This window comes from Onychomys torridus, chromosome 17, assembly GCF_903995425.1.
Source record: "Onychomys torridus chromosome 17, mOncTor1.1, whole genome shotgun sequence".
Lineage (NCBI taxonomy): Eukaryota > Metazoa > Chordata > Mammalia > Rodentia > Cricetidae > Onychomys > Onychomys torridus.
The window spans coordinates 11,929,391-11,943,700 of NC_050459.1; the positions used below are offsets into that span (position 1 = coordinate 11,929,391).

The 14,310-nt window shown below is 49.4% G+C and overlaps 1 protein-coding gene across 2 annotated transcripts in view; it reads left to right on the forward strand.

The window, feature by feature from the left end:
* Window positions 1–7,538: 7,538 nt before the first annotated feature.
* Window positions 7,539–14,310, forward strand: part of Arhgef10 (Rho guanine nucleotide exchange factor 10) — a 97,784-nt gene continuing 91,012 nt past the window's right edge. The window contains exon 1 of one of the 2 annotated variants that reach the window (XM_036209522.1): window positions 7,539–8,385. In XM_036209522.1, the coding sequence (XP_036065415.1) occupies window positions 8,218–8,385 (168 nt within the window). In that variant the 5' untranslated portion in view covers window positions 7,539–8,217. The remainder of the gene's footprint in view (window positions 8,386–14,310) is intronic. The other variant, XM_036209523.1, reaches the window with a different exon arrangement.

The following is a 14,310-nucleotide window of genomic DNA, read 5'->3' on the forward strand; positions in this document are numbered from 1 at the left end:
CTGGCTCTCCCATTTGACTGGTTTGGAAAAACCAAAAGAGCACCACCCTTCTCTCAGGGCAGAGGAATACTTCTGTATACCCACATTGTTTTCAAATTTAGAGAATGATGGGTCGGGGGTATTGAGTGGCAGGAAACAGCCCAGTCTTCCCCATCTCTCCCTGATGCCTTGGCCCCGCCCCTTTAATTTAGTACCAGCCCTTCTCTCAGTGTGCCACAGGCTCCCCCAAGTGGTGCGGCACAGCCAGTGACTGGCCCTTTGCTGTCATCAGTTGGATGCCAAGGCCCCCTTCACCCAGACAGCTCCTCAGGAGGCCCTGTTGCTCCCACAGTATCCCCGGGGAAGCGACGGTCCAGAGGGGTTGTGACCACCCACAGTGACGCTGCTAGCCAGAGGCCATATCTCTACCTGAGCTCTTAAGCACCTGTTCACACAGCCCCACAGCCCGTGGTGACCCTCCTGATGGGAGTCCTGAATTGTCTGTCTTGCGTGCCGTAGTGATCACACCTGAGCCTGTCCCAGAGGAAGAGCAGAGACTAACCACACCTAGTTTCCCAGGCATAGTGGTCCAAGGTCAGGTGCTGGTGGCTTTGGTCAGGAAGAGGCCCGGTCCTTCCTCTGTGGAACATTGCTTTACCCCCACGTGGAAGGGATACCATATCTCCAAAGAGCAGAAGGGCTAAAAAGACAAAATAAGCCTAACTTGGGTTCCTGGAGGTCCTTCTAAGGCTCTGATCAGGGCCGGACACATAAGTCAACACATGGCAGGTATCCTGTGTGTACCTGTGTGTGCCAGAAGACACACCAACCCAGAAGGGAGACCAGATGTTTGCTGAGGGCATAGTCGTAAGGCAGTATAGGAGGCCAGGAAGCTATCTCCACCCCCAACAGCAAGGAGAGGCCCTGGGAAGAGACCTGGGCAGGCAGGTGGCCCCTATGGGAACTACGTGCTAGCCTTTCCTTTTATGATGAGGGAGTGCAAACCAATGTGTCTGTCACACAACCTGATACATGGGAAACATTCCTTGTATTAAACATGTCAGGTGATTTATAAACTAAAAAGCTGGGGGTTGATGATACGGTGTGACTATTAGCTGAGGATAGTCTAAAACTGGTTCCGTGGCAGGAAGCTGCCCCCTTGATTGGATGCTCAGGCTGCCTGAGAACCGGTCTGTCTGCTTCTAGCCTCAAGCCATGCCTGAGCTTTGCCCTCCTTCAACATCGGCTGCCTGTGGTCCCCAGGCCATCCAAGGGCCTACATCAGAAGAGCTGCCGGAGGGAGCCAGGGCCCGCTATGATCTCTGCTCAGCAGCCCCATAAGGCGTGTTCTTAACTCACCTAGCAGTAAATCCACACAAGACAATTGTCATGAATACTGGATACTTTTAGGTCAACTCTATCTAAATTTCGTTTTGCTCTAATGACACAGGATATTAATTCAGTGTTCCTCCTTGTGAACCTCACACCCTCCCCCCATTCAGTACCTGGCATGTACTATGCACATGTTTATTTCTGATATAAGTTTTACATGCATAGGACTACGGATGTAGTTCAGTGGTAAATGCTTATCTAGTATACCCGAGCCACAGAACCACAAATAAATAATAGTGTTGTTTTTTTAAAAAAGACAACCCTAAAGTTTATTTGCCTAGCTTGCTCCCTCTCTCTCTCTCTCTCTCTCTCTCTCTCTCTCTGTTGATCGATCAATAGATTGATTGATTGATAGATAGATAGATATTAAGGAAAGAAACCTTTATTGTCTTTTCTCTGGTAACTCCAAGTGAGTGGGGATGCCTCTGCCATGACATCTCTCACAGTGTAGCCTGAGCCCTACCTTGCCCCTGGAGCCCTGGGTTCTGGATGTCTCTTTGACACTGAGCGCTCTAGCTTCCGACTTGGAACCTTCCGTGAGAACTCACTTTTTGCCTTGTGCGTCTCATCTGTTTGCCATCATTCTGGTTTATGTTTGATGATTTCATTGTTATGCTCCAGTCTGTTGGAAGCTTTGCGTTTCCTGTTAGTTCACAGTGTTAAACAGCCCCAAACTCATCAAAATATTTCAAAAATGAACCGAGTGCTAAAATCCTTAGCTCTTGCTAAAAGTTAGAGATGCAAAGTCTAAAGAGCCCCCTGCCGAGCCTGATGTGCAGAGCTTTACACTTTGCTGAGGCTCATGGGAGGCCTGCCCCTTTCTGAGCTTTTACAGAGGAGGAATGGGTTGGGGGTGGGGAAGTGGAGGAGAGGAGGGGGAAGAAAAACAAAAGAATCCCCACCAAATGTTTAAAAGTAAACTGGTGGCAGTCCCGGCAACATTCATAGCATTCACCGTGTTGGGTTTCAAAGCTGCTATGTGAGCCACAGAATCCCAGCAGCACAGAATCCCAGCAGCGGTTTTCCTCTCAGGAACTTCGCAGCACACAGGTCCACCCAGAAACATTGTTTCCACACAAAACCATCCAGGGAGAGACAGCTCCAGCTTGCTGCTGAGCTAGAGATGGGCTGCAGGCTCCTCCCAAGTGCGTTTTCCTTAGCTTGTGACTGGCCCAAAAGCCCAGCACCTTGAAGCTGTTTACCAAACCTGGCGTGGCGGCTTTCATTTCTTAATCCGGGGCTCTTGCTTGGCGCAGTCACACGGAACTTGTTGACCGACCCTCTGTGGTGGTTCCTTGTCTCCCTGGCTGCCCTTGTGTTCAGGTATCATGGAACTGACCAGCAAGCATGGAGGAGCTCCTGGGTGGTGTGCTTTTCTTCCCACAGGAAGGTGAGCCAGGAAAGCAGAGAGCCTCCTCGTTTCCTGTTCCTTTCTGCCGGGTGTAGTCCTGTCCTCAGGGCCATCTGCTCTTGTCACTGCAAGGACCTGCCCGAGGGACAGGCAATGACAAAGGATGCAGGATTGGACACCTACCCTACTAAGAGCCACACAGGGCTCCCCTTCTCCTCCCCCGCCCCCAGGATGTGAACGTAGGATGAGCCCCACCAGCCCCTACAGTGTGAACAATTGCTCTCAGAGGAAACTTCCAGGATGGGATTGCTGACATGTCGGAATTCTCTTTGTCATTTCAGGAGCTAGGCTCTGAGTTAAGCAAGTTACTCGGTTTCGTTTTCTTTGACTTCTGACACTTTTGTTGAATAGACAAGCTGGGGAAATAAAAACACAAGTCAAAATGCCTTTCATTTACCTTTTCCCGCTTTCAGAGTTGCCAGTCTCTCTGTCCCTTGTTAAAGCGGTTCTTCCCGCCTGTCTGAATCCAGTCTCTCTCTGCCTCCCCCTCTCTGTTCCCCAGTGTTCCCTTTCTCCTTGTCATTAACTTGTGAAAATCCCTTTGCTCCCCACCACCCCTTTCTCTTTGGAGATAGGTTTCTCTATATTACCCAGGCTGGCTTCAGATTGGGCTTAGGGGATCCTCCTGCCTCAGCCCTCCTGCCTGCTGAGACGACTGGGGTTCATCACTTCTGGCTTTGCACCCCTTTACCCCTTGATACGCAGTGCTTATTCATAAGGACAGAAACATTTCCACGTGTAGCTACACTAACTCCGCCAGAATCCAGGCTCTTTATCTAATTCCATCTTGACATTTCCTTCCTGCGTGTCTCCCCCCCACCCCCACCTCTCCTGCTCCAGGGCTGTTGAGTCATGTGACCTGTGTTAATCAACCTGCTGTGGTTCCTCAGTCCCTGCACCAGCTGGTGATGTTAACTCTGTCCCTCTTCTGGTTGGTATGATGTTGGTCAGGCTGAGTTCAAGGCACACATCTGGCTAGAGTACTATGTAAGCCTGGTCTTCCGTGGAGGGTCAGGTCAGAGGTCTTTATCTGTTTGCCCATCAGTGATGATGTTAATTTTGGTAACCTGATTAAGACAAGCAGCTGGAGTACTTTGGACATAGGTTATGTGGAATTCCTAAACAGAGTGGAATAGTCTGGTCTTCCCTTGCTCTGGGAAATTCTCAGAAAGTGAGTGAGATGAGTTGACATGCAGATAAAGTCAGTGGAGGGTTGTCGTTTGGATGCCCCTGAGTCCTGACACTGGCATTATGAAGTCATAATGAGGATCGGAGCTTCTCTAGAAAATTCCATTTGGGGGATGAGGATAATTAGTGGCATCAGTGGGTACTCATCCCCCATGAGCGAGACTCCCAGGTCTGATAATTGAGGTTTACAGCTAAATCCACACATGTGCATTTCCCTGCCTTTGTACACTGCAGTTAGCAAGGTGGAGGAGATTGGGAACTGTCTCCTCCCCTTCTGGGCCAAAGGAGATAAAGCCATTCCCTTCCCCTGTGCCTATCTCCTGGGTTTCCTCAGAGCAGTGAGCAAGGAAACAGATTCCTCTAGTTGCATGCTGTTGGCTTTGTAGGAGAAACGGCTCATGATTTCTTCCTTTGTGTATGTGAAATGTGAAGTGATTTAGCAACGATCTAGGGTTGTAGACAATACAGTGCAATAGCCTCTAAGAAGCTATGGGCTTTTACTGAGGTAGGCCTGGAAAAGCTCCATCCTCCTGCCTCAGCCTCCCCATGCTAGGATTACAGTTACATTCCACCACAACCAGCAAATAATTCTTTTTAATTGATTAATTCATTAATTTTTATGTGTATGACTATTTTGACTGCGTGATGCTGTCTTAGGGTTTTATTGCTGTGAAGAGACACCATGACCATGGCAACTCTTATAAAGGAAGCATTTAATCAGGGCTGGCTTATAGTTTAGTCCACTATCATCATGGTGAGAATCATGGCAGCATGCAGGCAGACATGGTGCTGGAGAAGGAGCTGAGAGTTCTACATCTTGATCCGCAGGCAGCAGAAGAAGGCTGCATCACACTGGGCAGAGCTTGAGCATATAAGACCTCAAGGCCCGCCTCCACAGTGAGTAGCACACTTGCACCAACAAGGCCACACCTCCTAATAGTGCCTCTCCCTGTGGGCCAAACATCTAAACGTGTAAGTCTCTGGGGGCCATTCCTAGTCAAACCACCATATACATCTATGTACCATGTAGATGCCTGGGGCAAAAGGAGGCCGGAAGAGAACAGTGGATCCCCCGGAACTGGAGTTCCAGATGGTTTTGAGCTGCCATGTGGGTGCTGGAAATCAAACCCAGGTCCTCTCTGGAAGAACATCCAGTGCTTTTAACCACTGAGCCATCTGTCCAGCCCCAGCTAATAATAATTCTTGAAGTAAGTCAGTGAAAATTGTTTTTCTGTTGTGTCTGTTTCAGAATATCTTAAAAACAGAAATCCTGAAGCATGTGCTGAATGGATGTGTTCAAGTAGGGTCCCCATGTCTGCCCTGATACCATAGAAACTCAGACCAAGGCAGGTCCTAGGGTGGAGGCAGGGACACACAGACCTGCGAGACTTCATTGTGAACATAGAGGATTAGCATTTGCTGACTGTACTTTCTGGAAGTTAATGAGCTTCTGAGGGGAATGGTAAGGTGCTAGTATGGTTGTTTTGTAATGATAGTGATGAAATTCTAGGCTGGACTCTGGATGCAGTGGAGAGGGATGTTCCCAGCTGGGCTGGATACACAGTTTGCTCCCTCTTGCCCAAAGCCTGACTAGGGAGGCCACACCTCAGCCTCCGTTTCCTGAGGTGAAGAAGAGGTCAGCCCCTTGTGCTATGGGCCTTCTCAAGCTCTGATTTTTTTTTTTTTTTTAAGCCTCCAGCACTCTGACATACACTTCTACTTCCGGAACTCCCAGAGCCCTTTCCTGAGCTTCCCTACATTCTGAGTACCCTCCTTGCCCCGTTAGAAGTCACTTACTTATCTTTGGGCCTCTTCCTAAAAGGTCCTGAGCAGCTGATGTGATTCTGGTAACTCCTGAATCTTCAGGGTTACTGGTGTGTACGCGTGACCCCAGCATAAAAACAAAACACAGGTCTCACCTCAAAGTGGATAAGAAGTCGGTCATTTGGGGCCAGATACGGCCCAGAAAAACAGATTCAGGTTTGTAGGAAAAGGCTACAGTAACTTTTGTCACAGAACAAAAGGAGTCTCGAATCAGTGCATTTGCCACATGTGTTGACAGGGACATCGGTTAGATGGGTAGCACGTCCCGCCTGGAGTTTCAGGTGCTACTGGATAACTTTAACTTTAGGACTGGTAGAAGCTGGTGATCTCTTTCTAACCTCTTTTATCTGTGTTTCCTTCTAACTGAAGCATTTCCTCCTGGGGCGGGGGTGGGGGGTGGGGGTAGGTGGGGGGAGGGAGAGGTCCCAGGGCTCCAGTGGCTAAGGAAACTTACAAGATGAGGACTGTCAGAATGTTAGAAGTCATGGAGCCTCTCCCAGCGCTGTAAAGGAAATGCTTCTGCCTGCAGGTTGTGCAGGGGTCTCCGAGGATGCAGCTTCTGTGAGTCATCACCTCTGCTCAGGTGGAGGTTCAGCAGTGCGGCTGCCTCTGGGTCATCCTTGTTCCTAGAAGTAACCCCAGTAATCCCTGTGCTTCACCCAGGTAGACTTGGGTGAGATTGTCTGCCTTTAATACCCTATCTGGTGAACAGATGTTTGTTCCTGTCTCCCCAGCTAAAATCACAGAGTTTAAGTCAGATGCAGAGGTTGGAAGTGAGTGTCCATGAAGGGGACTAAAGATAGCTCACGATAATTTCAGCTCTCTGTGACATTCAAATTCTCCACAACCATGAAGTCCGAGTCAACCTGTCTGCTGGATTTTTTTTTTTTTTAAAGCTGAGGATTGAACCCAGGGCCTTGCACTTGCTAGGCGAGCACTCTACCACTGAGCTAAATCCCCAACCCTGTCTGCTGGATCTTTATCACAGATGTGGCCCAGAGACTGTCATCTCTCTCCAGAAAGTATGCCTACGATAGAGCCGGAATTGATTGCCTCACTGTGAGCTGCAGAGAATTCATGGCGATGGGGCCGGAAAACACCACACACTATCTGTCCTTGACCTGCATCTAAGCATGGCTGCCCAGGCTGCTCGTTTTTATTGCTGGATTTGTTGGTACAGAGTACTCTGCTAGTTAGGACAGGGCATCTTTTTCCTTCCTTCATCCCCCACTACTGCCCCCTCCAGCTGCCCAGTCCTTGTTTGGTGCTGTCAGAGGCTGGCTGGACAGAGCAAAGGACCCTGGTGGGAGGCACTCTGAGGGCCAAGAAGAAGGAGACTATTGTGGTGTGCCTGTGTGAAGAGGGTGTAGTCCCTCAAAGCCTTCCTGGGCCATGAGGAGTCAGAAATGGAAAACGTTTAGTTGAGGTGTCTGTCCACCACCACCCCAGCTGGCTCCTTTGGGTGTCTCCGCTCTTTGCCTCTCCCCCCAGTTTGAATGAGCAAAGCAAGAAAACAGGCAGTTGTTGCAGAAGCTCTGGAAACAAAAGGCCACTGTTCCCACAGGGACAGTGCGTCCTTCTCCCACGGCATTGTACAGATCTACTGAAAGACCCCAGTGAGAGCCGGCCTTATCTACATGGTCCCAAAGTCATCTCTGGTTCATGTTTTCAGCATCCCTCCCTTTTCTCTGGCCTCCGTCTATCACAGGAAGACTAGGTTGGGGCAGGGACAGAAACAGATCCCTAGGGCTAGAAAACCCAGGGACTTGACCTGCCAAGCTGCCGCCTCTGCCTGGAACTCGGAGAAGAACTAATGCTTCGCCTTACCAACAAGCATCAGTTAGCAGATCAGAGCTCAGGCTGGTGACACACCCAGAGACCCCAGGTATAGAGAGGAGGATTGTATAAAGCTCAGAGCTCTGTGGAAGGCAGGACTGGCCATTTAAGCTGTGTGGCTTCATCCCTGAAAGGCATGACCCCTTAGGAGGATACACTGGCGTGTACTCAATCTTGCCAGTCTGAAAGAGCCGGTAGTAAAGAGCCAGTAGTGTCGACTTCCTGTTGTTCAAAGCCTGCTTTCCTTGTTAACACCCACCCCCTGTTGTCTCCACTGAAGTGTCCCCAGCCTGTTCTGAGGGGAAGGTGAAGAGTAGCTGAGTCAGAGGTAGCTTCCATGTGCTAGATGGTGGGAGAGGGCTTGGAGGTATTGTGGTGGTCAGCAAGGGTGTCTGGCAGGTGGCAGCCAGGGACATCTGGTCCTACGGTCCAGGGATTCAGGCCTTGGCCTGGGAAGCTAGCAGATACCTGTGTCACGAACATGGCTATTGGATTGCCCGGTGTCACCTGCTGGGAGACGTGCCCATTGCTCTCTGGCCCCCAGAACATAATTACATTTTAGCCCTAGCACACCAGCTTCATTTCCTATGGATGGAAACAGTCATGGGATTCAGGGCAGTACTGCCTCAGTCTTAGCTGAGGGTGGCTCACCAAAGGTTTTTCAGACAAAGATGGCATCCCTCCAGGTGGTTCAGCTCACCATCCTCATGGCTTTGCGGAGATGTGAGAGAAGATGGACTTCAGTGTGCATCCCGGTGAGTTTAGAGGGCTGTGGGTGTAACTTGTGCAGGAGAGCGAGCACTGCTTCTCACCCAAACCCACTTTTCTCCTGGGTAATCCCATCCCCGTGCTGTCCTTAGGATCACCTGCCCACTCAAAACTTGACCCTCCTTAGGATAGCTCCTGCCTGTTCAGAGGCTTGACAGCCACCGATGCTTGGCAATGATTCTGTCATTGGAGTTGTTTGTGTTTGGGATCTCCATAAGGGCAAGTGCTGATAGCTCGGTAGACACTCAGAATGGGCTGTGTGGTGTGCAGCATGGCGCTATCTTTTACTGCTCTCAGGTAGTGGGAGGTAGTGGGCCATCATCTCGACCTGAGGTCCTGCCCAGATGACCCATCGTGGCTCCATACGTATGTGGACAGGAGCTGAGATGGAGCAGGAAGGACCCAGGCTGAGTGCCTGCGACCTGGCACGGGCTTTCAGTCACTGAACTGTATATCTACAGGAAAGTTTTGTTAGGTCACCTGTGGAGGATAGGAGGCCAGGTTGGGCCTCAGGGCGGAGGCAAGGTCTGGATACACAATAGTGAGAACAGGATTTCTTTAGCATCCTTCCAGCATGCCCCACCCTCTGAACTCTGAGCAAGCATGCAGAGGCCTAGACTGCAAGGCCTGAGGAGCCGCCGGAGGCTCTGTACAGAAGTGCCCTGTTGGTTCCATGTTCCACAGATTCATATGGGGGCCTCCAAGGGTAATTTAGAATGACGCTGAATAAGCACACCCTTTGTGTGTCTGAGGCTGGGGCACCCCATACAAACTGGGACACTGTCTAGGGGCTGTTCTGGACGGAGATGTGTCTACTTCAGTCTTTACCAGGATTCGTAGGCAAGAGGTTCATAGGCTGACTGCTCCCCAATGCCTTCACCACGTGGCCGTGAACCTAACATGTCCCTGTGCTGTTTGCTATAGGCAGAGGCCCAGCCAGCCACACCTTGTCTGCATTCTAGTCTACACCAGGGTGTAGTAACACTGCTCTGTGCAAGAGATAGTAAAGGCCAGTGAAGACAGTGGCTTTCAGGCATCTGATTCCAAAGCCTGCCTTGTCCTCCCGACACCTACCTGATAACCACAGACATGTGCTCACTTCACTGTGAGACACAATCAGGGTCGGTATTCTGGGAGCACATCTGTCAGCCAAGGCACAAGGGACCCTAGCCAGCAAAAGTGCAGCATGGAGAGCGTCATGGCCAGGACCCCGCTTCTGTGGGGCAGGTGGTGGGCCTGCCTGTGCGGGTTACTTAAAGGAGGCTGGTGTAGTTGGAGACCTTCTCTCCAGCCCCCACCAAGCCCTGTTAGACAGCCCACTTACAAAATAAATACACAGACATTTATATTATTTAAACTGCTTGGCCATTAAGGCCTACCGTTGTCTAGCTCTTACTCTTATATTTAGCCCATTTCTATTAATCTATACTTTGCGATGTGGCTCATGGTTTACCAGTACCTTACATCTCGCTTCTCATGGTGGTGGCTTGCAATCTCTCTGCCTCCCCTTCCTGTTCCCAGAATTCTCTTCTCTGCTTCTCCCACCTATACTTCCTGCCTGGCTACTGGCCAATCAGCATTTTATTTACACAGAGTGATATCCACAACAGGCTGGAACATGGGTCTGGAGTGAAGTCAAAGCCCCCATCCGCAGGCAAACCCTCTCTTCCCATGTGGAGGCTTCAGAATGATTCTCTAGCATTATCTCCTTCATGTAAAGTGACACGATAATGGGCCTAAGCCATACCAACGTCCCTACGACAGTGATGTGGCAGCTGTCTGGTTGGGGGACTGGCGCCCAGTCAAGGGTACACAGAGACCAGTGGCAGGTATGGCTCTCCTTTCATCTCTTTAGTGGAGAAGCCTAGGACCCACTGTACAGAACACACCACTCATAACAGAGATCGTGGGGTTAGAGCCCACATGTAGATGCAGACTACTCCCCTACAGCACCCGAGGTTGCTTCGGAATATCTCAAGGGAACAATGTAAAGCACTTGGCCTTTAAGACCCTCAAGCAGGTGGCCCTCATTCCCTCTTTTCCATAAGGGAAGATGCTGGGAGAGTAAATAATAACCCGAGTTCACGCACTGGCTAGTGGCAGTAGCAGGGGCCACCCAGGTTGTCTTGCAAACAGTCTTGTCCTACACTTACCTGAGCTTCAGCGACACCGTGACCCCATCCTGCCCAGTCGAGGACCCAGACTACTGTGGGCTGTTGGAGAATATTATTTTAAGGTGTGTTACTTTTGTTTATTTGTTTAACTCTGTGAACACCTCTAAAACACCTGATGGTCTAATAAAATGCTGAACAGCCAGTAGCGAGGTAGGAGAAAGGATAGGCAGGGCTAGCGGGCAGAGAGAGTATATAGAAGGAAAAATCTGGGAAAAAGAAGAAGTAGCCATAGAAGGAGGAGGACTCCAGGGATCAGCCGCCCAGTTACACAGCAAGCCACAGAGTAACAGTAAGATTTACAGAAGTAAGAGAAAGGTAAAAGCCCAGAGGCAAAAGGTAGACAGGATAATATAAGTTAAGAAAAGCTGGCAAGAAACAAGCCAAGCTAAGGCAGGCAACATAATTAAGAATAAGCCTTTGTTGGATCTCTGTGAGTTCAAGGCCAGCCTGGGCTACAGAGTGAGTTCCAGGAAAGGTGCAAATCTACACAGAGAAACCCTGTCTTGAAAAACCAAAAAAAAAAAAAAAAAAAAAAAAAAAAAGCCTTTGTGTGTGTGTGTGTGTGTGTGTGATTTATTTGGGAGCTGAGTGGCAGGGCACCTCACAGAAAGAGTTAAAAACAAACCACAGCAGGTGGTACCACCTCTAAGGCAGGTGGTCCTACATGGTTTAAGAAAGCAGGGTGAAGCTGGTGGTGGTGGTGCACGCCTTTAATCCCAGCACTTAGGAGGCAGAGGCAGGTGGATTTCTGTGAGTTTGAGGCCAGCCTGGGCTACAGCATGAGATCATGAGATCCAGGACAGTCAACAAACCTACATAGAGAAACCCTGTCTCAAAAAACAAAACAAAACAAAACAAAACCAAAAAAACAAACAAACAAATAACAAGGAAGGAAGGAAGGAAGGAAGGAAGGAAGGAAGGAAGGAAGAAAGGAAGAAAGAAAGAAAGAAAGAAAGAAAGAAAGAAAGAAAGAAAGAAAGAGATCAAGCCAAGAAACAGTATCCCTCCATGGTCTCTGCTTCAGGTACTGCCTCCAGATTCCTGCCCTATCTCCCCTCAGTGATGGGTTGTGACCTGGGAGTTGTAAGCTGAAATAAACCCTTTCTTCTCCAGGTTGCTTTTAGTCGTGTCCTTTAGTACAGAAATAGAAAACAAACTAGACATGGGAGCCCTTGGCTTGTAAGTAATGTAAAAACTGTAAGTAATCAGTTCCTTGTTATTATGAATTACCCGTTCTCAGACACTGTTATAGCAATGTGAAATGGACAAAGGCAGCGATTTCAGGGGAGGGATAAAATACAGTGTATATTTCAGTTTCTTATCACCGTTACCAAATATTAGCCTAACAAGATGGCCTCTTAATGGAAGAGGGTTTGTTTTGGCTCCTGGTTTGAAGAGGCACAATGTGTCATGGCAGGGAAGCATGGTGACGTGTGGGAGCATGTGGGAGCTGCTTATTGTATGGTACCAATCAAGAAATGGAGTGGGCAGGAAAGGGGATTGGGATATATGCTCCAAGCCCCACCTTCCCAGTAACCTTCTTTCTCCAGCTAGACCCCACACCCTAAAGATTCACAATCTCCACAAACAGTGCCAAGTGCTAAAACATATCAACCTGTGGAGGTGCATTTCACATGGAAACCCTAACAGTGTGCTACCAATATCTGCTTGGAGCTGTGGCTTATCTTTCCATCCTAACCATGCCCCCGATCAAGGCCCTTTAGTGCTTTTCCAGTGTCCTGTCTGGAGGTCAGTAAGATATTTTACCCCCTTTTCTTCTAGAAACTTTACAGTCATTACACTGCAGTCTGTGGTCCATTTCAAATTTGATTCTAAAATTAAGGTTTTAACACACATATTTTCTGTATACAGCACACCCCTCCATATACTATTTGGTTTACTTGGTAACATTGTTAGATGCTTAGGGCAATGGTGAATGGGTAGGGGCAGTTGAAGTCAGTAACACGCCATTCTCAGTATCTGACAGACAGACAGATAAAAACAATTGGTAATGAACATGACCTAATTGCACAATCAAAACATTACATCAGCAAATGAAGGGCGTGAGTTTGACTACATAACAGATGCAGTTCAGTGCTCACAGAACATCTGCTCAAACACAATGCTAGCCATGAAACGTCTTCACAAGGCTTAAAAATCATATACTGCTAGGGCACAGTAGAATGAAGCCTTACTTGTATAATGAAATAGTTATGTGTTTATAGATGTATTTACACAACAGTAAAAAGAAAGTCTCTAAACGTGTGATAATCAAGCCTAACTTTTCTTGGTATGCCATGGGTCAAAGAGGACTAAAAGGGGAAGCCCCGCATTCCCACCTGTGGGCTTACAGACATGGCGGTGCGTGAAACTACAACAGACTGGATGGGACTTGAGCCAGCCCAACTCCTTTCTGACCAGCTTTACTCCAAGCCCTTGCCTGGTGTGATCCTTCTCAGTGTCATTGCCAGCCCCAGTCTGGGGGCTTGTTCACAGCCTTGGGCAATGCTGTGTGCCCTTTACTCCCGCAGAAAACGCCACAGTGCAGACCTGTTTCCTCTCAAAAAGTTGTTTAGAAAATGTCCTTCACGTTTCTAGTCTGAGCATTCTTTGAGTAGCTTACCCAAAGGTCTTCCATGGAGACAACAGGAGTGTCTTCCCTGTGTTCAGACAGGTCTGGGAGAGCATTTGGAAACAACACGGTCCATTTCTGAAACGTTATCGAGTGCTGCTAACACCTGTGACGTGTCGCTGTACCTAGACTTCTCCACTCAAGAGTAGTCCGTTTGATTTTACAGAGAAGCCCCTAACTATAGAGTCCATTGGCTTTGTGGACACTTAATGCGGAACAAGTATCTCTTTGAACTCATTCTGTAGTTAGTTGAGTGGGCTTAGAGTCTCTAAGAAGTCGGGCCTGTCCACAGCTCCCATAAAGGTTTATGCGGAGCAAGTTCAACTAACTGCCCACAAGGGCCCTTCCAGAATACCCCAGCACTTTTCTTTGAAGACACTGGCGGGCCTTTTCCTATCACCATGGCCCACAGTGTGATGCTCCGGGTCTCCACAGCGCCACCCTTCCAGGATCAGGCACCTGGCAGAGGCTAGCTAGGCTCTCTCCAGCTTCGCTTGCTGCTTTGGGAAGTTAGTTGTGCACGGACTCAAGTCCGGAAAACAAGAACCTCCAGGCGACAGGCAAGCTGTAAAACGAGAGGTGGTGAGCTGAGGTCACTGTTGATTCTGGATTTCTAGCTCCCGTACTTGGCAGGACTAGGAGCAGCTGACGCCGACCAACCCGGACGGCCTAGGCAGGCAGGGCGGCTCAGGGAGGGTGGATACTCCACGTCGGATGGATTGTCCCCCTGGTGTCCCCTGCCCACAGGAGGGGAGGACTGCAAGGAGCACTGGATGCTGGGGTCATGATGCGTGTAATATCTGCTCTGCACCCCCTGCTCATGGTACCCAAGATGGGAGAGGTAGACAGGAAGAGGCAGAGGATGCTAGAGTCACGATGGGTGTGGTATCCGCTCTGTGCCCCCTGCCCATGGGACCCAAGAAGGGAGAGTTGGGCAGGCAGAGAAAAGGGTCAAAGATGGGGTGAAGTGTAGCTCAGCGCCCCCTGCCCATAGGAACCTAGATCGGGGATTTGCAGGGAGCAGCAGATGCTTGGGGTCACGATGGGTGGGGTGCGTGTCTTGTGTTTCCCGCCCGCGCCAGCGCAGCTCCCTGAGTTTCATAGAG